Source organism: Macaca thibetana, chromosome 19 (genome assembly GCF_024542745.1).
Source record: "Macaca thibetana thibetana isolate TM-01 chromosome 19, ASM2454274v1, whole genome shotgun sequence".
Lineage (NCBI taxonomy): Eukaryota > Metazoa > Chordata > Mammalia > Primates > Cercopithecidae > Macaca > Macaca thibetana.
In genome coordinates this window covers 21,068,462-21,089,238 of record NC_065596.1, presented here as the reverse complement: position 1 = coordinate 21,089,238, position 20,777 = coordinate 21,068,462, and the positions used below count along the sequence as shown (strand labels likewise).

Below are 20,777 nucleotides of genomic sequence, written 5' to 3'. Positions count from 1 at the left end.
CCGTGGCCCTGCCTGCAGCAGGGGCACTGTGGGTGGGTGGGGGCTGCTGTTCCTGCTCTGTGGGCTCTCTGCCCAGCCCTGGGGGCCTCTCCTCTCACCCTGGGCCACGCAGGGCAGCCATGCCAGAGGCCTGCCCTAGAAGGCTGTGGCTGTGGAACTGAGTGGGTAGAGGCTGGCAGAGGGCTGAGCAGAGGAACAGCGGGGGTACGGAGCCCCCGGTTGGAGGCCTGGGCCCTGACAGCAGTGCCCTGGGGCTGCAGTGGGATGGGCACCGCAGCTCACCTGGGTGGGGGAGCAGCGGCCCGTCAGGCATGCAGTGGGCTCTGGGCTCGCGGCGAGCCGGGTGGGCTGTGGGCCTTGCTTACTCATCCCCTGGGAGTGACAAAGGGGCCCACGCATCCCTTGCCCTGGGCTGGGCTGGGCCGGGCACAGCCTCACCCTCCGCCCTCCCCCAGGGCCCCAGCGGGACGCTCAGGCGGCGCGGGAGTTCATCCTGAAGATGTTCGTGGACCTGAACCCCGACAGCGACAAGATCATCTACTCACACTTCACGTGTGCCACCGACACGGAGAACATCCGCTTCGTGTTCGCGGCCGTGAAGGACACCATCCTGCAGCTCAACCTCAAGGAGTACAACCTGGTCTGAGCGCCCAGGCCCGGGGAGACAGGACGGAGACACGGGGCAGGACCTGCCTTCCACGGCGCCCGCGGCTGCCGGGCGGGTGGCGCTGCCGAGCCTGGGCCGGGGCCTCTGCCCGCGGGAGGAGTTTCTTTCTTTTTTTTTCATATTTTTAACAAATGGTTTTTATTTCACAGTTATCAGGGGATGTACATCTCTCCCTCCGCACACGTCGCACACCTTCTCACCTTCTGTCAGCGGCAAAGCAGCCTTTTTCTGGCCTTGACTTACGGCTCGCTTTTTTCTAAAAAAAAAAAAAGAAAAAAGAAAAAAAAGCAACGAAGCATAAAACCCACACACGCCCCATGCCCCCAGTGACTCCGGGCCTCACAGAGCCCCTGCCAGCCAGCATGGGGGTCCCCGCCTCGCAGCCCCCCACGGCTGTCCTTCCAACCCCACCTGCTGCTGCTTTCTCCTTCCCGCTTCTTTTCTTCCTCACGAAACGCGTGGAGACTCGGAGACCGACGTTTCCCCCTTTTTTAAGTTATTGACGCCCAGTGCGCCTCGCCTCTTCACGAATCAATGCTGTGCTTCGCTCACTGGACTCCTGAAGAGGGGGTGGGGGGCTCCCTCAGTCGCCCACCCTGGGAAGTGCCTAACCTTTTTTTTTTTTTTTTTTTTTTTTTTTGAGGAAAAAGAACGCCTGACTCACAGGTTGAAGAAACGCCCTGGGCCCTCTGTCATGGCAGGGTCCCCCGTCTCTCTGCAGAGGCTGGGAAGGGTCCCCGGGCTGGAGCCACGGGGGCTCCTCTGGGCTGTGCCTCCAGGGCCAACACTGGCCTCTTGGGGCTGCCCGGGGACCCTGCCCTGGCTGGAGCGCACCCCACCGGAGCCCACATGGGCTTGGCAGCTGGAGGGATGGCTCCCCGGTGACACTGGGAGAAACGCCACTTGGATGGGGGCATTTATTTTCGTTTTGTTCTGCTTTGTGTTGTCACCAATTTGGAAACAGTGAGGGTGGGGTGAGGACTTTTATAGAATATTCTCAGGTGTGTACCCGAGAGGCAGAGAGAGGGACGTGGCCGGCTGCTCTGTGCGTGGCCTTGTCCTGAGCACTTGTGCCCGCCCCCGAGCCCTGCCCCGGGGGAGCGGAAGCCAGCACTCGCACTTTGGCCAGGGGTGCGTGGAAGGTGGCGGCAGGCACCGGCCTGGACGGCTTCCAGGCCTGGCTGGCCACGGCCACGGCCCGTCAGGCCACGCCGCACTGAGCCACAGCCCCGGGGGCCACTCCCGGGCCCCCTTAGGCACTGAGGCACCAAGACTGGCTCTCCCCGAGAGACTCGGAAGGTGGGAACGAGGGGACTGTGTTTGGGGAGGTGGCTTTTTCATCCGCTGTTGACTGAACACTACCACGCCCTGTGGATCTGGGCTTCGCACAGCTGTCCCAGGGATGGATCGCCCGTGCTGCCTTTGCCCGCCGCCACTCCGGGACCCTGCACGGCTGCTTCGACAGATGACGAAAGACAGCCCCAAAATACGGCCACCCCGACCAGGAGTTCCTGCCCGCCCGCCCGCCACTGTCAGGCCTGCCTTGGCCTCCTTGCCCGCAGGGCTGTCTGCTGGCTTCCAGGGGGAGAAAAGCGGGGAGCCCCGTGGAGGGGGCAGGGTAGATGTGTGCAGGTCAGGGCAGCTACATTTCTGGTGATCAGCCCCACGGGGAGACGGGGCCGGCGGGACCCCCCCGGCTTCCCCACGCCTCTTTTCTTCCGCCTCACCCAGAAGCATCCTTTTTTTGTGCCAGGTGTCCACCTAAGAGGGTTGGCTCCAGAAGCCCCGTGGTGAGTGCTGGGGCCCGGCGATGCCTTGGGGGAGCAGATGGGGCCACCCCTGGCAGGGCCGCGGCAACCTTTTCCGGCAGCAGAGTCCTGTGGGGGGCCTGTGCTTGTGGCATCTCTGAGGGCCCAAATCGCACAAGGTGACCTGGCCGTGGCCTGAGGGTGGAGTCGTCCAGCACCCGGCCGGGGCGCTGCCGGGCTACGTATTAGCCCTTCCCAGGGAGGGGGCCGTGCCAAGCATCCCAGAGCCGGGCTGGGGCCGCCAAAACGTCTTGGCCTGGGTCCTCTGGGTCTGAGTGCCTGATCCCCTGGCACCCCAAAAAAGCGGAGGTGGGTGTCGCAGGCCCGGGGCAGGGGTGCCTGCTCCAGGAGAGTCCCAGGCGGTGGTTCTCGTGCCAGTGGCACCCAGGGGCAGGGACAGCTGACCCCCACCCTTGCCACGTGTGGGGTGTGTGTTTTTACCTTGGTGAATCTCACCTGCCAACGCTTTCTCGTGAGTGCCGACCACCTTCTCCGACCATGTCACGCCCAGGCGGCAGCAGCCCCCGGCCACCGCAAGACCCACACCCTGGGTCTCCCGGCTTCCACAGAGGGGCATCCCCGTGCCAATGTCCCCAGTGGTGGCAGCAGATCCTGCGGCTGGCCTGGTGGACGGGACCCGGTGATACTTGTATATTACACAGTCCTGATTTCAGACAATTTCAACCTTAATCTATTTAAAAAAAATATTCTATACAAGCTGTTTTTAAGCCTTTTACCATTTGAAATGCATGTGTTGTGCGCGTTGAGGGATGGGAGGAGGGGCTGAGAGGCGGCTCAGTGTCACCTCCCACAGCCACCGGCCCTGACCCTTAATCCAGACACCGATGGAAGTCGACTTTTCATATCTTTCTCCTGAAATGAACTCTGTTTTAAATTGGAATAAATTTTGTTCCTAAATGCTGGCGGCCCCTTCTGGTTTATTTCCTGTTGCCCTTTGAAGGGGGCTGGGGGGAATGAGCAGAGGCCTGGCCCCCAGGAGCCCTGGAGTTGCCTAGGCCATTGCCTGCCCTGAGTGGAGACACCGTCCCCGCATGGTGTCCCGGGGCCCCTCCCCATCATCGTGTTTGACCCTTGGCTTCAAGTTCATTTCACTAGCACCAGGCCAGAGCAACCCGCTTGGGAAACGCCGCCTTGTTTGGGGGCTGGGGACGCGGAAGTGAGACGGGGAGGAGCCCAGGTCCCAGGCCGGCCTGCCCCTCAACCTCCAGGGCGCCTGTGGGGAAGTCATGCTCTCTGGGCCTCCATTTCTTTAAGCTGCGAATGTGGTACTTCTGCAGCCTTCCTTCAGTTATTTTTTCCTTTTGAAAAAAAAAATTAATTGTAAAATACAGATAACAAATTTCTTTTCTTTTTTCTTTTTTTTTGAGGTGGAGTCTCCCTCTGCCACCCCGGCTGGAGTGCAGTGGCGCGATCTCAGCTCACCGCAACCTCCGCCTCCTCAGTTCGAGCAATTCTCCTGCCTCGGCCTCCTGAGTCGCTGGGTTTACAGGTGTGTGCCACCACGCCCGGCTAATTTTTTTCTGTTTTTTAGTAGAGACTGGGTTTCACCTTATTGGTCAGGCTGGTCTTGAGCTCCTGACCTTGTGACCCGCCCGCCTCGGCCTCCCAAAGTGCTGGGATCACAGGCATGAGCCACTGCGCCCGGCCGCAGATAACACATTTCTGAGTGCACAGCTCAGTGGCATTAAGTGTATGCACACGGTCATGCAGCCATCACCATCATCCTCTCCAGAACTTTATCTTCCCAAATTGAAACTCTGTCCCCACGAAAGACTCATTCCCCGTCCCGCTCCCCAGCTCCTGGCGCCCCCCATCCTCCTCTCCGTGTCTGTGAATCTAACGGCTTTTATGGACCTCCTAGGAGTGGAACCACGCGGGATGTGTCCTGTGTCTCTGGCGTCTCTCGCTGAGCGTGATGTCCTCAAGGTGCATCCACACTGAAGCCTGGGTCCGGATTCCCTTGCTTTGCTTTTCTTTTCTTTTTTTTCTTTTTTTTGAGACGGAGTCTCACTCAATCCCCCAGGCTGGAGTGCAGTGGCGCGATCTCAGCTCACTGCAAGCTCCACCTCCCGGGTTCGTGCCATTCTCCTGCCTCAGCCTCCCGAGTAGCTGGGACTACAGGCGCCTGCCACCTTCACCGGCTAATTTTTTTGTATTTTTTTAGTAGAGACGGGGTTTCACCATGTTAGCCAGGATGGTCTCGATCTCCTGACCTTATGATCTGCCCGCCTCGGCCTCCCAAAGTGCTGGGATTACAGTCATGAGCCACCGTGCCCGGCCCAGATTCCCTTCCTTTTCATGACTCAGTAATATTCCACTGTGTGCATGGGCCACCCTGTGTTGATCTGTCTGTCGTTGATGGACGCCTGGGACGTTTCCACCTTGTGACTGTTGGCAGTTGTGCCACTGCTCACCTGCGTGTGCAAGCTTCTGTTTGAGTCCCTCCTCTCAGTCCTTGTAGGTGTGCATCCAGAGGTAGCATTGCTGGGTCCTCTGGTCCTTTTTTTTCTTTTGGATGTACCTTGAGGATTCTCGCTCTGTCGCCAGGCTGAAATGTAGTGGTGCGATCTCGGCTCACTGCAGCCTCCACCTCCCAGGTTTAAGCAATTCTCCTGCCTCAGCCTCCCGACTAGCTGGACTACAGGCGCCTGCCACCATGACCGCTAATTTTTGTATTTTTAGTAGAGATAGGGTTTCACCATGTTGGCCAGGATGGTCTCTATCTTGATCTCGTGATCCACCCGCCTCAGCCTCTCAAAGTGCTGGGATTACAGGCATTGGCCACCGGGTCCGACCTCTATTTTAATATTTTGGGGAGCCGCCCGACTGTTCCCCACAGCAGCTGGTGCCATGTCACATCCTGCCAGCTGTGCACAAGGGTGCGATTTTCCCACATCCTCTTTCAGTTTCATTGAGTCCGACAGGCCTGTCCGTCAGGCCTCGAGGACCCTTGCTGTGCCCAACACTGCCCTAGACACGACAGTACAGCAGAGAAAGTGGCACTTACCAGCACGACTTCATCTAGGAAGAGAAATGAAGCAGGGAAGTGGGACAGGACGGGGAGATGGTGGCTGTTTCTTTTTTTTTTGAGATGGAGTCTAGCTCTGTCACCCAGGCTGGAGTGCAGTGGTGCGATCTCAGCTCACCTCAACCTCTGCCTCCTGGGCTCAAGCGATTCTCCTGCCTCAGCCTCCCGAGTAGCTGAGACTACAGGCGCCCGCCACCACGCCCGGCTAATTTTCGTATTTTTAGTAGAGACGGGGTTTCAGCATGTTGGCCAGGCTGGTCTCGAATTCCTGACCTCTGGTGATCTACCCGCCTTGGCTTCCCAAAGTGTGGAATTACAGGCGTGAGCCACAGCCCCTAGCCAATGGTGGCTGCTTCTGGCGGGCTGTTCCTGGTGGGCTGTACAGGAAAAGCCTGAGAAAGTGGTGCGTGAGCAGCATCCTGGGAGACAGGAAGGGAAGGAGCCACGCTGCGTGCGGCCTGAGGGTGAGCCAGGCAGAGGCACAGCTTGTGCAAAGACCCTGGGGCAGGACCACGCCTGGTGTGTTGGAGGAGCAGCGAGGAGGCCTGTGTTGTTGGAGTGGAGGGAGGGGGAGAGAGGGAGCGGGGAGGGGAGGGGGTTGGGCTTTTACACTCGGAGGAAGGTGGGAGCCCTGGAGGGGTTCGGGCAGAGCAGGGACAGGACCTGACAGATGCTCACAGGCGGCCTCTGGTGGCTGCTGCTGGGAGGACAGACGGGCGAGGGCGGGAGCCAGGGGACTAGGCTGGTGCAGGTGGCAATGATAGGGGTGGACCAGGTGGCAGAAGCAGACGTGGGGGAGTCAGCTAAGGGGCATTAAGTGCTGGGGGGAACTGGGCCAGGCATGGATATTGCAGGTGCGTGTTGTGCCCCCAGTGGCCAGTAGGAGTCGCCCCAGACAGCTCCTTGCCTGCCCCTAGCCCCCTGTCCATCCTAAAAGGAAAACTGAGGCACAGAGGTGAGCATCTTGCCTGAGGCAGCTTGCCCTGACGGCTGGCTGGCCCTTCCTACAACTTGACAACCTCCACCTCCCGGGTTCACACCATTCTCCCACCTCAGCCTGCTGAGTAGCTGGGACTACAGATGCCCGCCACCACGCCTGGCTAATTTTTTGTATTTTTAATAGAGACCAGGTTTCACAGTGTTAGCCAGGATGGTCTCCATCTCCTGACCTTGTGATCCGCCCGCCTCAGCCTCCCAAAGTGCTGGGATTACAGGCGTGAGCCGCCGTGCCCGGCTGCCTTTTTTTTTTTAAAGTCTCACTCTGTCACCCAGGCTGGAGTGCAGTGGCACGAGCTTGGCTCACTGAAACCTCTGCCTCCCGGGTTCAAGCGATTCTCCTGCCTCAGCCTCCCGAGTAGCTGGGACTACAGGCTCCTGCCACCACGCCCGGCTAATTTTTGTATTTTTGGTAGAGACGGAGTTTCACCTTGTTGACCAGGCTGGTCTCGAACTCCTGACCTCAAGTGATCCACCCACCTCGGCCTCCCCAAGTGCTGGGATGACAGGCATGAGCCACTGCACCCGGCCTCCTCGGAATTTTTAAACAGGGTCCTGTGTTTTCAGTTTGCTCCAGGCCCGATGGATTCTGCAGGGGGTGCTGGAGCTGCCTGCCGGCTAAACAGGCTGGGACTGTCAGAGCGAGACTCCGTCTCAAAAAAAAAAAAGAAAAATCTTGGAATTATTGGAAGTGTAAATTAGTGCATGCACTTTGGCAAAAGATAGTTAATATCTAGGAAATACTTTATAACCCAGCAATTCTACCATTGGGTATTTACCTATAGAAAGCCACACATGTAATCACAAAAGACAGACATGTACTAAATGTCCATAGCTGCCCTATTCATGACAGTCCTAAACTGAAATTTAACCAAATGCCCATCAACAGTAGAATGGATGAATAGATTGTAGTTTATTCATCCATTATGTAGAGGAATAGTCTATGACAATTATGTAGAGGAATAGTCTATGACAATCAGGATTAATGAACCACAACCATGTGCAAAATATGAGTTCATCACACAAACATCACGTGGAATGATAGAAGCCAGACGCACCTGAACTCTATTTATTTATTTATATTTATTTATTTACTGAGACGGATTCTTGCTCTGTTGCCCAGGCTGGAGTGCAGTGGCGCCATCTCAGCTCACTGCAAGCTCCGCCTCCCAGGTTCATGCCATTCTCTTGCCTCAGCCTCCCGAGTAGCTGGGACTACAAGCGCCCGCCACCTCGCCCGGCTAGTTTTTTGTGTTTTTTAGTAGAGATGGGGTTTCACCGTGTTCGCCAGGATGGTCTCGATCTCCTGACCTCGTGATCCGCCCGTCTCGGCCTCCCAAAGTGCTGGGATCACAGGCTTGAGCCACCGTGCCTGGCCAATTTTTTTGTATTTTTAGTAGAGACGGGGTCTCACCATGTTAGCCAGGATGGTCTTGATCTCCTGACCTCCTGATCCACCTGCCTCAGCCTCCCAAAGTGCTGGGATTACAGGCATAAGCCACCACACCCAGCCAAACTCATTTTATGTAATTCTGTGTGCATAATGTTCAAAACTGGCAAAAATTCACTATAATTTTGAAGTTTTTTTTTTTTTTTTTTTTTTTTTTTTTTTTTTTTTTTTTTTTTTTGAGATGGAGTCTTGTTCTGTTGCCCAGGCTGGAGCACAATGGTGCAATCTTTGCTCACCTCAACCTCTGCCTCCTGGGTTCAAGTGATTCTCCTGCCTCAGCCGCCCGAGTAGCTGGGATTACAGGTGCCCGCCACCACGCCCAGCTGATTTTTTGTATTTTTAGTAGAGACAGGGTTTCACCATGTTGGCCAGGCTGCTCTCAAACTGCTGATCTCATGATCTGCCCGCCTCGGCCTCCCAAAGCTGGGATTACAGGCGTGAGCCACCATGCCTGGCCGATTTTTAGGATTTAAAAAGTTGATTGTAAATCTATAAAGAAAAGCAAGAGGCCGGGCGCGGTGGCTCAAGCCTGTAATCCCAGCACTTTGGGAGGCCGAGACGGGCGGATCACGAGGTCAGGAGATCGAGACCATCCTGGCTAACACGGTGAAACCCCGTCTCTACTAAAAAATACAAAAAACTAGCCCGGCGAGGTGGCGGGCGCCTGTAGTCCCAGCTACTCGGGAGGCTGAGGCAGGAGAATGGCGTAAACCCGGGAGGCGGAGCTTGCAGTGAGCTGAGATCTGGCCACTGCACTCCAGCCCGGGCGACAGAGCAAGACTCCGTCTCAAAAAAAATAAATAAATAAAAAATAAAAAAATAATAAAGAAAAGCAAGAAAGGAACATTACATAATAAACAGTAAGAGGATGAATTAACCAAAAGGACATATTAATCTTTCTTTTTTGTTTTTTTTTTTGAGACGAGGTCTTGCTTTGTCACCCCCGGCTGGCATGCAGTGGTATGATCCTGGCTCACTGCAACCTCCACCTCTCGGGCTCAAGTGATCCTCCCACCTCAGCCTCCTGAGTAGCTGGGACCAGAAGTGCATGCCACCATGGCCAGCTAATATTTTGTATTTTTGGTAGAGACGGGGCCTCACCATATTGCCCAGGCTGGTCTCAAACTCCTGAGCTCGAGTGATCCGCCCACCTCGGCCTCCCAAAGTACTGGGATTACAGGCGTGTGCTACTGTGCCCGGCAGGACATATTAATCCTAAATGTGTATTTATAAACTATATGAAGCAAGAATGGATGGAATTAAAGGAAGAAATATTGAGAGGCCGAGGCGGGCGAATCATGAGGTCAGGAGTTCATGACCAGCCTGGCCAACATGGTGAAACCCCGTCTTTACTAAAAATACAAAAAATTAGCTGGATGTAATGGCGGGTGACTGTAATCCTAGCTACTCAGGAGGCTGAGGCAGGAGAATCACTTGAACCCAAGAGGCGGAGGTTGCAGTGAGCCGAGATTACGCCACTGCACTCTAGCCTGGGTGACAGAGCGAGGTTCCCTCTCAAAAGAAAAAAAAAAAAAAAAAAAAAAAAGGGAGAAATAGACAAATCCACAATTATGCTTCCAGACTTCAACATTTCTCTCTCAGTAACCAATAGGAGAAGCAGACTGAAAATCAGCAAGAATACAGAAGATCTGAATACCACCGTCAACCACACTGACCTAACTGACATTTGTATAGAACACCCCACTGAGGAACAGCAGAATATACGTTCTTTTCTTGTCTTTTTCTCTAACAAGAAGGATCTTGTTTTGTCTCGCAGGTTGGAGTGTGCGGTGGCTCACTGCCTCTTCTAATTCCTGAGCTCAGACTATCCTCCTGCCCCACCTCCCGAGTCGCTGGGAGCTATGGGTGTGTGCCACCACACCTGGCTAATTTTTCAATTTTTTGAGGAGATGGGGTCTTACCAAGTTCCCTGGGCTGGTTTCAATCTCTTAGGCTCAAGCAGTCCTGCTGCCTCAGCCTCCCAAAGCGCTGGGATTACGGCCGTGAGCCACAGCGCCTGGCCTGTATGTTCTTTCCAAGAGCACATGGGATATTCCTCAAGATAGGCCATATTCTGGGTCACAAAGCAAATCTTATCAAATTTTAAATAACTGAAATCAGGCCGGGCATGGTGGCTCACGCCTGTAATCCCAGCTACTCGGGAGGCTGAGGCAGAAGAATAGCCTGAACCCAGGAGGCAAAGGTTGCAGTGAGCTGAGATTGCACCACTGCACTCCAGCCTGGCAACAGAGCAAGACTCCATCTCAAATAAATAAATAAATAAAATTGAAATCATTCAAAGCATGTTCTTTGACCATAAGAGCATCAAACTAGAAATTCTATAACCAAGAGAATCAAACTAGAAATCCATAACAGAATGATTAGTATTTGAAAAGTCTTTAGTCCAGGCACGGTGGCTCACGCCTGTAATCCCAGCACTTTGGGAGGCTGAGGCGGGCGGATCACAAGGTCAGGAGATCGAGACCATCCTGGCTAACACGGTAAAACCCCGTCTCTACTAAAAATACAAAAAATTAGCCGGGGGTGGTAGCAGGCGCCTGTAGTCCCAGCTACATGGGAGGCTGAGGCAGGAGAATGGCGTGAACCGGGGAGGTGGAGCTTGCAGTGAGCTAAGATCCGGCCACTGCACTCCAGCCTGGGTGACAGAGCGAGACTCCGTCTCAAAAAATAAATAAATAAATAAATAAAAATAAAAAAAAAATAAAAATACAAAACAAATTAGCTGGGCATGGTGGTGGGTGCCTGTAGTCCCCGCTACTCGGGAGGCTGAGGCAGGAGAATGGCGTGAACCCGGAAGGTGGAGCTTGCAGTGAGCCGAGATTGTGCCACTGCACTCCAGCCTGGGCGACAGAGCAAGATTCTGTCCAAAAAAAAAAGAATAAAACTTTAGACCTGAATGGTTTTAGTGGTGAATCCTATCAAACATTTAAAGAAAAAATAACATCAAAGTCTTCACAATCTGTTTCAGAAAATAGGATGGAATACTTCCCAACTCATTTTATGAGGCCAGTATTATCCTGATACCAAAATTAAAGACAGTACAAGGAAATTACAGATCAGTATACTCAAAAACATAGACACTAAAATCCTTAACACAGTATTAGCAAATGAAATAATGAAATCCAGTGATCTATAAAAAGAAAACTACCTCACCACCAGGTGGCATTTATCCCAGGAATACAAGACAAGCTTAACATTGGAAAATCAGTCAATATAACTTGCCATATTAACAGAGTAAAGAAAAACCACATGATTGTATCAATAGATAAAGAAAATGAATTGGATACAATTCAACATTCATTCATGATAAAAATTCTAAGCAAACTAGGAGTAGAAAGGAACTTCCTCAACCTGATAAAGGGCATCTGTAACAAATCACAGCTAAACAACAACAAAAATACTATTGGCCGGGCGTGGTGGCTCACGCCTGTAATCCCAGCACTTTGGGAGGCCAAGGTGGGTGGATCACCTGAGGTCAGGAGTTCAAGACCAGCCTCGCCAACATGGCGAAACCCCATCTCTACTAAAAATACAAAAATTAGCTGGGTGTGGTGGTGCATGCCTGTAATCCCAGGAAGGAAGGAAGGAAGGAAAGAAAGAAAGAAAATAGAAGAAAGAGAAATATGGTCTCACTATGTTGCCCTGGCGAAACCCCATCTCTACTAAAAATACAAAAATTAGCTGGGTGTGGTGGTGCATGCCTGTAATCCCAGGAAGGAAGGAAGGAAGGAAAGAAAGAAAGAAAATAGAAGAAAGAGAAATACGGTCTCACTATGTTGCCCAGGCTGGTCTTGAACTCCCAGGTTCAAGCAGTCCTCCCACTTCAGCCTCGAAAAGTGCTCGGATTATAGGCGTGAGCCAACATGCCCAGCTGAAATAAATCTTATTAGCAAAAAATATCCCCCAAACCTGGAAATAAATATTAATATCATAGAAGTCAGAAGGGTAGTTACTGCTGGGAAGGTGGAGATCACTATGGGGAAAACACTAGGGGTCTTTGTGGGGCTGTCTTTTTTTTTTTTTTTTTTTTTTTGAGACGGAGTCTCGCTCTGTCGCCCAGGCTGGAGTGCAGTGGCGCAATCTTGGCTCACTGCAACCTCCACCTCCCAGGCTCAAGCGATTCTCCTGCCCCAGCCTCCCGAGTAGCTGGGATTACGGGTTCTCACGACCACACCTGGCTAACTTTTGTATTTTTAGTAGAGACGGGGTTTCACCATATGGTCCAGGCTGGTCTTGAACTCCTGACCTCAGGTGATCTGCCTGCCTCGGCCCCCAAAGTGCTGGGATGACAGACGTGATCTGCGCCCGGCCTGATAATGTCCTTAGTCTTGGCCTCAGTGGATCCTGTGGATACTGGCTTCACAACAATTTATTAGGTGATACATTCAGGTGTTATGTGTTTTCTGAAAGAAATATTTTCTACACACACAAGCTCACCCTGGTGTTCCCAGCTGAACTAATAATACACAACAAATGCTCAGTACAGCGGCCAGCATGTGGCGAGGAAGTAGCTCTGCCTGTTTTAGGGAACTGCGAGGGAGCTCTGTTCAGAAGCCGGAGAAGTGGGCAGAGCCTGGGCCCTGGATCCAGGCAGCTGGCTCATTTATTCTGAAGCCAGTGGGAGCCACACAGGGTCTGCCACTCTGGTCCAGGCTGTGAAGATGGCGGGTGCTGGCGTCCTGTCCAAAAATGCCAGCAGGGAGATGCTAGGAGAGTGGCCCCCTGGGCTCACCCTGTGGTGCCTGTGGCTCAGCCTTGTCTCCCAGTTTTGCCGATCATTTCTGTTTCAGCCGCCCTGGAAAGTCTGCACGGCCACGACCTATTTCTGCATTTCTTCCCCTGACCCGGGTGGGAGTGCCCCTCGTTGCCGCCATCCGGTTGGGGGCGGGAAGGTGGGTGACTGGATGGGCAGACGGCACCTGCTAGCCTCAGTGACCAGACGGGGGCCCCTATCGTTCTTCCCATCTGTCATTCGTTATGAATCAACAGTGGAGAAAACCGCACATTCGTGCTGGGCGGGTGAAGCTGCGTCAACGGCTGTCACTGAGCCTAGGTGTCCGGGAGGAGGTGGGGACGGTGGCTGCCAATGGCTGTGTGACCCTGGGCATGTCACTCGCCCTCTCCGAGCCTTGCCCTATCTGTAAAGGGACCAGAGGCCCCCGAATTACATGTATCTCTTGGGGAGGAGAGTTTTGATCCAGAACTTTCTAGAATTTTCTACAGACTCTCAGTGGGGGTGGGGAATCTTCACCCAAACGCTCTGGCTCTGAGTATCTAGGAAGCAGCAACATTTTTACCAAGCTACCAGCCGCCAGCCGCCAGCCTAACCCTAGGGCCCTGAAGTCCCAGAGGGATCAGGACAGGGTGGCCTCACGGCCCTCCTTGGGAAGTTCTCCTTGACCAGTGAGGTCCACTCCCAAAGTCCCTTTTACACCCAATTTGCCTGACTTCTTCTGATCCCGAATATCACTTGTCTGTGCGATCTTTGTTGATCCATTTAGAGCAACAACCTTGAACCTCCCCCAATAACATCTCTGCTTAATTTTTCTCGCAGAACTTTTCACCATCCAACAGGCTCAGGTGTATAAAAAAATATATTTTATATTTATGTGTATATCTACATATATGTATATTTTATGTATAATATTTATATATTATAAATTTTTTTTTTTTTTTTGAGACGGAGTCTGGCTCTGTCATCCAGGCTGGAGTGCAGTGGCCGGATCTCAGCTCACTGCAAGCTCCGCCTCCCAGGTTTACGCCATTCTCCTGCCTCAGCCTCCTGAGTAGCTGGGACTACAGGCGCCCGCCACCTCGCCCAGCTAGTTTTTTGTATTTTTTAGTGGAGATGGGGTTTCACCGTGTTAGCCAGGATGGTCTCAATCTCCTGACCTCGTGATTCGCCCGTCTCGGCCTCCCAAAGTGCTGGGATTACAGGCTTGAGCCACCGCGCCCGGCCTATATTATAATTTTTTATAAATTATATTATATAAATAATAATATATAAATTATATAATTTATATATTATACATAAAATATACATATATGTATATTTTATATGTATATGTATGTGTACATGTATATTATGCATAAAATACACATGTATATATGTATATTAATATATATTTTATGTGTGTATGTGTACATGTATATACATACATGTATATATATGTATGTGTATACACATATACATATATGTATATGTGTGTATATGTGTGTGTGTGTGTGTGTGTGTGTGTGTGTGTGTGTGTGTATAGAGAGAGAGTTTTGTTTTGTTTTTGGAGACAGGGTTTCATTCTGATGCTGAGGCTGGAGCACTGTGTTATGATCTCGGCTCACTGCAGCCTCCACCTTCTGGGCTCAAGTGATTCTCTTGCCCCAGCCTCCCAAGTAGCTGGGACTACAGGAGCATGCCATCCATGCCCAACTAATTTTTGTATTTTTAGTAGAGACAGGGTTTTGCCATGTTGGCCAGGCTGGTCTCGAACTCCTGACCTCAAGTGATCCTCCCGCCTTGGCCTCCCAAACTACTTTGATTACTTTGATTACAGACGTGAGCTCCCGTACTCACCTGGACATATTTTTTTTGTTGTTGTTGTTGTTTTGAGACGGAGTCTCACTCTGCCACCAGGCTGGAGTGCAGTGACGTGATCTCGGCTCACTGCAACCTCTGCCTCCCGGGTTCAAGTGATTCTCCTGCCTCAGCCTCCCGAGTAGGTGGGACTACAGGCGTATGCCACCATGCCCAGCTAATTTTTGTGTTTTTAGTAGAGATGGAGTTTCACCATGTTGGCCAGGATGGTCTTGATTTCTTGACTTCGTGATCCGCCCACCTGGGCCTCCCAAAGTGTAGGGATTACAGGCGTGAGCCGCCGGGCCTGGCCTAAAATTTATTATCTGTTCTTTTTTTTTTTTTTTTGAGACGGAGTCTCACTCTGTCGCTGAGGCTGGAGTGCAGTGGCGCGATCTCGGCTCACTGCAAGCTCCGCCTCCTGGGTTCACGCCATTCTCCTGCCTCAGCCTCCTGAGTAGCTGGGACTACAGGCGCCCACCACCTCACCTGGCTAATTTTTTTGTATTTTTAGTAGAGACGGGGTTTCACTGTGGTCTCGATCTCCTGACCTTGTGATCACCTGCCTCGGCCTCCCAAAGTGCTGGGATTACAGGCGTGAGCCACCGCGCCCGGCCTATTATCTGTTTTTTAACTAGAACCTTAGGTAAGGAGGTCCGGGATCTGTGTCTCTTGGCTGCTATGCCTGGCACACAGCTGGCACTCCATGAATGCTTGCACAATGAAGGGATGGCCCTGCCTGGAATTTGCCTGGTAGGCGTCTAGACTCCGGGGCCCCGCAGGTGAGGGATGGGCTCCCGGCTCTGTCTTGTCCCAGCTCCGCCAGTCACTCCCCTGCTCTGTGCCTTAACCTCCTCATCTGTCAAACAGGGACAATAACAGTAACTACAGGGTGATGTGAGTATAAAACCAGCTAATGTGAGCTAAAACCCAGCTAATTTTTTGTATTTTTAGTAGAGATAGGGTTTCACCATGTTGGCTAGGCTGGTTTTGAACTCCTGACCTCAGGTGAGCCGCCCATCTCTGCAGGGTGGATCACGTGAGGTCAGGGCAGAGTCACTGGAAACAGTCCGTGACGCCTGGCCTGAGCTGTTTCTTAAAAATATATCAGCAGGGCCGAGCATAGTGGCTCATGCCTGTAATCCTACATTTTGGGAGGCCCAGGCGGGTGGATCACCTGAGGTCAGGAGTTTGAGACCAGCCTGGCCAACATGGTGAAACCCTGTCTCTACTAAAATATACAAAGTTAGCCCAGTGTAGTGGTGGATGCCTGTAATCCCAGCTACTCGGGAGGCTGAGGCAGGAGAATCACTTGAACCCGGGAGGTGGAGGTTGCAGAGTCGAGATGGTGCCACTGCACTCCCAGCCTGGGCAATAAGAGTAAAACTCCGTCTCAAAAAAAATAAAATAAAAATAAATAAATATATATATATATGTGTGTGTATATATATGTATGTGTGTATATGTGTGTGTATATGTATGTGTGTATGTGTGTATATGTATGTGTGTATATATGTGTGTATATGTATGTGTGTATGTGTGTGTGTATATGTGTGTGTGTATGTATGTGTATGTGTGTATATGTATGTGTGTGTATGTGTGTGTATATATGTGTGTGTATATATGTGTGTGTGTATGTGTGTATATATGTATGTGTGTGTATATATGTGTGTGTGTATATGTGTGTGTATATATATGTATGTGTGTATATGTGTGTATATGTGTGTATATATGTGTGTATATGTATGTGTGTGTATGTGTGTGTATGTGTATGTGTGTGTGTATGTGTGTATATGTGTGTGTGTGTGTGTATATATGTGTGTGTATATATGTGTGTGTGTGTATATGTATGTATATATATATGTCAGCAGTAGCATGGGTGTGACGGTTCCTGATTGGCTCGGAGGAGAGGGACAGCTCCGGGTGTAGCCTGACAAGGAGCGTCCGCCCCTTCTCCAGAAGGAGGAAGAAGGGCCCCGCTGGTCACACAGGACCCAGTCTGCGGTGGGGGTTTTCCCGCCACCGCCCTGCCCTCCCCGGGCCCCCACCTCACCCTCTCCCAGCACCCTTCACCATCAACCTGTCAGGCCCGGTCTGAGCAGGTCTGGAGGTGGGCGGGGAGCCCTGGCCTCCCCACCTCCTCCCGTCCCCACCCTGTTCCCAGCACTCAAGCCTTGCCACCGTCGAGCCGGGCTTCCTGGGTGTTCCAGGCAAGGAAGTCTGGGTCCCTGGCGGGTGACCCCCAAGAAAAAGGCAGCCCCCCTGTGCACCCGGCTGCCCGGAGCCTTCTCCAGGGCCGGCTGGGCTGGGGGTTGCCCTGGCCAGCGGGGCCCGGGGGCGATGCCACCCGGTGCCGACTGAGGCCACCGCACCATGGCCCGCTCGCTGACCTGGCGCTGCTGCCCCTGGTGCCTGACGGAGGATGAGAAGGCCGCCGCCCGGGTGGACCAGGAGATCAACAGGATCCTCTTGGAGCAGAAGAAGCAGGACCGTGCGGAGCTGAAGCTGCTGCTTTTGGGTGAGTCCAGGGTCGGTGGGCAGTGGGTGGTGGGCATTGAGCGGTGGGCAGCTGGCAGGGGTGTCGGGGCAAGGAGGCAGATCAAGCTAGGTCGGACCTTGGCATCGTGGAGCCCTCGCTTCCTGCCAGGGAATGGGGAGCCTGGAATCCATTTTCCAGATGAGAAAGACTGAGGCTCAGAGGAGCCAAGTTCTTTGTCCAACGTACGACCAGCCGCTGGGTGCCCAGGCCTGTCCACTGCGCGGGGCATACACAACAGCAGACGTGGCTCGGCCGGGCCCCTGCCGGGCAGGCCCAGCACGCCCTACCTGTCTGTGTCATGGCGAGGGAATGATGAGCTCAGGTGTGCAACCCGTTCTGGCCAGCCCGTCCGCCAGGGAGGGGCCGGCTCCAGCCTCTCCTTCCTCTCCAGAGGGCCCAGGATGCTCCCTCTCGCCTTTACGTCCCTGCCATGGCTGGAGAGGGCTTGTCTAGGGCTCGTTTTGGGGCTAGAAAGGATAGATTGATTGGTTCATTGGTTCATTCATTCATTATTCATTCATTCAAGATTTCTTGAGTAGCTCCCAGGGACACAGCTGCCAAACAGGGGAAGATATTTCTGTCTTCCTGGATCTCATTTCCTGTGAAGGAGCCAAGACATTGAGTCTGTAAACTCATAAGCAGATAAAATAATTCTGGCAACAAGAATTTTCTAGGAGAAAACAAAACAGGGCAATGGCTTCCATGCAGAGGCTTCAGCTGGGGGAGTCGACGTCAGTTACGGTTCAAGATTCTGAACTCTGGCCGGGTGTGGTGGCTCAAGCCTGTGATTACAGCACTTTGGGAGGCCCAGGAGGGTGGGATCACTTGAGGTCAGGAGTTCAAGACACAGCCAGGCTGACATGGTGAAGCCCTGTCTCTACTAAAATACCAAAAATTAGCCAGGCGTGGTGGCTCACGCCTGTAATCCCAGCACTTTGGGAGGCCGAGGCGGGTGGATCATGAGGTCAGGAGATCGACACCATCCTGGCCAACACGGTGAAACCCCGTCTCTACTAAAATACCAAAAATTAGCTGGATGTGGTGGTGGGTGCCTGTAGTCCCTGCTACTCGGGAGGCTGAGGCAGGGGAATTGCTTGAACCCAGGAGGCGGAGCTTGCAGTGAGCCAAGATCGCACCACTGCACTCCAGCCTGGGCGACAGAGTGAGATGCCATCTCAAACAAACAAATAAAAAACAAGAATTAGCTGGGCGTGGTGGCACACACCTATAATCCCAGCTACTTGGGAGGCTAAGGCAGGAGAATCCCTTGAACCCAGAAGGCAGAGGTTGCAGTGAGCTGAGATCGCGCCACTGCACTCCAGCCTGGGCGACAGAGCAAGACTCCACGTAAAATAAATAAATAAGGCCGGGCGCGGTGGCTCAAGCCTGTAATCCCAGCACTTTGGGAGGCTGAGACAGGCGGATCACGAGGTCAGGAGATCGAGACCATCCTGGCTAACACGGTGAAACCCCGTCTCTACTAAAAAATACAAAAAAACTAGCGGGGCGAGGTGGCGGGCGCCTGTAGTCCCAGCTACTCGGGAGGCTGAGGCGGGAGAATGGCGTAAACCCGGGAGGCGGAGCTTGCAGTGAGCTGAGATCCGGCCACTACACTCCAGCCTGGGCGACAGAGCCAGACTCCATCTCAAAAAAAAAAAAAAAAAAAAAAATAAATAAATAAATAAAATAAAAATAAATAAATGAATAAATCACTCCTGTAATCCCAGCACGTGGGGAGGCCGAGGTGGGCAGATTGCCTGAGGCCAGGAGTTCGAGATCAGCTTGGCCAACATGGCGAAACCCCATCTCTACTCAAAATACAAAAAAAATTAGCCCAGTGTGGTGGCCTGTGCCTGTAATCCCAGCTACTGGGGAGGCTGAGGCAGGAGAATCACTTGAAACTGGGAGGTGGAGGCTGCAGTGAGTCAGGATTGCGCCATTGCACCCCAGCCTGGGCAACCAGAACAAAACTCCGTCTCAAAAAAAAAAAAAAAAAAAATTCTGCTCTCTGAAACCTCAGGGTCTTCTCATTCCTGTATCTTGTTTCCCCAACTACCTTTCCCTGATTATGGCCCCATTGGCCGAAGCCGGGGATGCTAGTCTGGGAGAGTCTTCTGGATCCCCGAGCTCTGGGCTGGGGGCTGGAGAAGGCCTCGAGTCTTCTGGACTCACGTGTGTCTGCCCCAGGCAAAGAGCTTGGTCATCCTGTGATGGCCGCCATCATCCTTTCCTCGTTCGGTGGGAAGAGGCAGCCGAGAGGAAAGAGAGGGAACGTCGAGTGGGAAGGAGGGGACCCCCAGGAACCACACCTTTACTGGAGGCCCTTTCTTTTTTCTTTTCTTCTTTTTTTTTTTTTTTGAAACGGAGTCTTGCTCTGTCGCCCAGGCTGGAGTGCAGTGGTGCGATCTCAGCTCACTGCAAGCTCCGCCTCCTGGGTTCAAGCAATTATCCTGCCTCGGCCTCCTGAGTAGCTGGGATTATAGGCACCTGCCACTAGGCCCAGCTAATTTTTTTGTATTTTTAGTAGGGATGGGGTTTCACCATGTTGGCCAGGCTGGTCTCGAACTTCTGACCTCGTGATCAGCCACACGCCCCCACCCCCACCCGCCTCGGCCTCCCAAAGTGTTGGGATTACAGGCGTGAGCCACCGTACCTGGCCTCATTTTTTTTTTTTTTTAGATGGAGTCTTGCTCCCCCAGGTTGGAGTGCAGTGGTAAATTCTCAGCTCACTGGAACCTCTGCCTCCTGGGTTCAAGTGATTCTCCTGCCTCAGCCTCCCGAGTACCTGGGACTATTGGTGCGTACCACCACACCCTGCTAATTTTTGTATTTTTAGTAAAGATGGAGTTTCACTATGTTGGCCAGGCTGGTCTCAAAGTCTTGACCTCGTGATCCACCCGCCTCGGCCTCCCAAAGTGCTGGGATTGCAGGCATGAGCCACCGTGCCCAACCTTATTTTTATTTTTATTTTTTTTGAGACAGAGTTTCACTTTGTCACCCAGGCGGGAGTGCAGTGGTACGATCTCAGCTCACTGCAATCTCCGTCTCCTGGGTTCAAGCGATTCTTTGGCCTCAGCATCCCGAGTAGCTGGGGTTATAGGCGCCCGCCACCATGCCCGGCTAATTTTTGTATTTTGAGTAGAGACGGGGTTTCACCATGTTGGCCAGGCTGGTCTTGAACTCCTGGCCTCAGGTGATCCTCCCACCTTGGCCTCCCAAAGTGTGAGCCAAAGTGTTAGACTCACAGGTGTGAGCCACTGCACCCAGTCAAGGGCCTTTTCAACTCTAGCCTTGATCCCTCTTGCTGAACTAGAGAAAAGAATATTTCAGCTGGGCATAGTGACTCATTCCTGTAATCTTAACAGTTTGGGAGGCCTAGGTGGGAGGATCACTTGAGCTTAGGAGTTTAAGACCAGCCTGGGAAACATAGCCAGATCCTGTGTCTACAAAAAAATAAAATAGGGCGCCTGTAGTCCCAGCTACTCGGGAGGCTGAGGCAGGAGAATGGCGTAAACCCGGGAGGTGGAGCTTGCAGTGAGCCGAGATCGTGCCACTGCACTCCAGCCTGGGCGACAGAGCGAGACTCCGTCTCAAAAAAAAAAACAAAATAAAATAAAATAAAATAAAATAAAATAAAATAATTAGCCAGGCATAGTGGTGTGTCCCTGTAGTCCCA

At 52.6% G+C, this 20,777-nt stretch overlaps 4 protein-coding genes across 6 annotated transcripts in view; 3 read left to right on the top strand and 1 right to left on the bottom strand.

Moving 5' to 3' along the window:
* GNA11 (G protein subunit alpha 11) overlaps positions 1-3,393 on the top strand; it is a 29,317-nt gene extending 25,924 nt beyond the window's left edge. The window contains exon 7 of the mRNA XM_050770632.1: positions 456-3,393. Coding sequence (XP_050626589.1) covers positions 456-646 — 191 coding nt within the window. The 3' untranslated portion in view covers positions 647-3,393. The remainder of the gene's footprint in view (positions 1-455) is intronic.
* TLE5 (TLE family member 5, transcriptional modulator) overlaps positions 1-20,777 on the bottom strand; it is a 392,013-nt gene that overhangs the window by 65,543 nt on the left and 305,693 nt on the right. The gene's annotated exons all lie outside the window — the stretch shown is intronic.
* The window catches only part of NCLN (nicalin), a 353,563-nt gene that overhangs the window by 259,758 nt on the left and 73,028 nt on the right, over positions 1-20,777 (top strand). The gene's annotated exons all lie outside the window — the stretch shown is intronic.
* GNA15 (G protein subunit alpha 15) overlaps positions 16,351-20,777 on the top strand; it is a 30,522-nt gene continuing 26,095 nt past the window's right edge. Inside the window, exon 1 of one of the 2 annotated variants that reach the window (XM_050770602.1) lies at positions 16,351-17,080. In XM_050770602.1, the coding sequence (XP_050626559.1) occupies positions 16,936-17,080 (145 nt within the window). In that variant the 5' untranslated portion in view covers positions 16,351-16,935. The remainder of the gene's footprint in view (positions 17,081-20,777) is intronic. The other variant, XM_050770601.1, reaches the window with a different exon arrangement.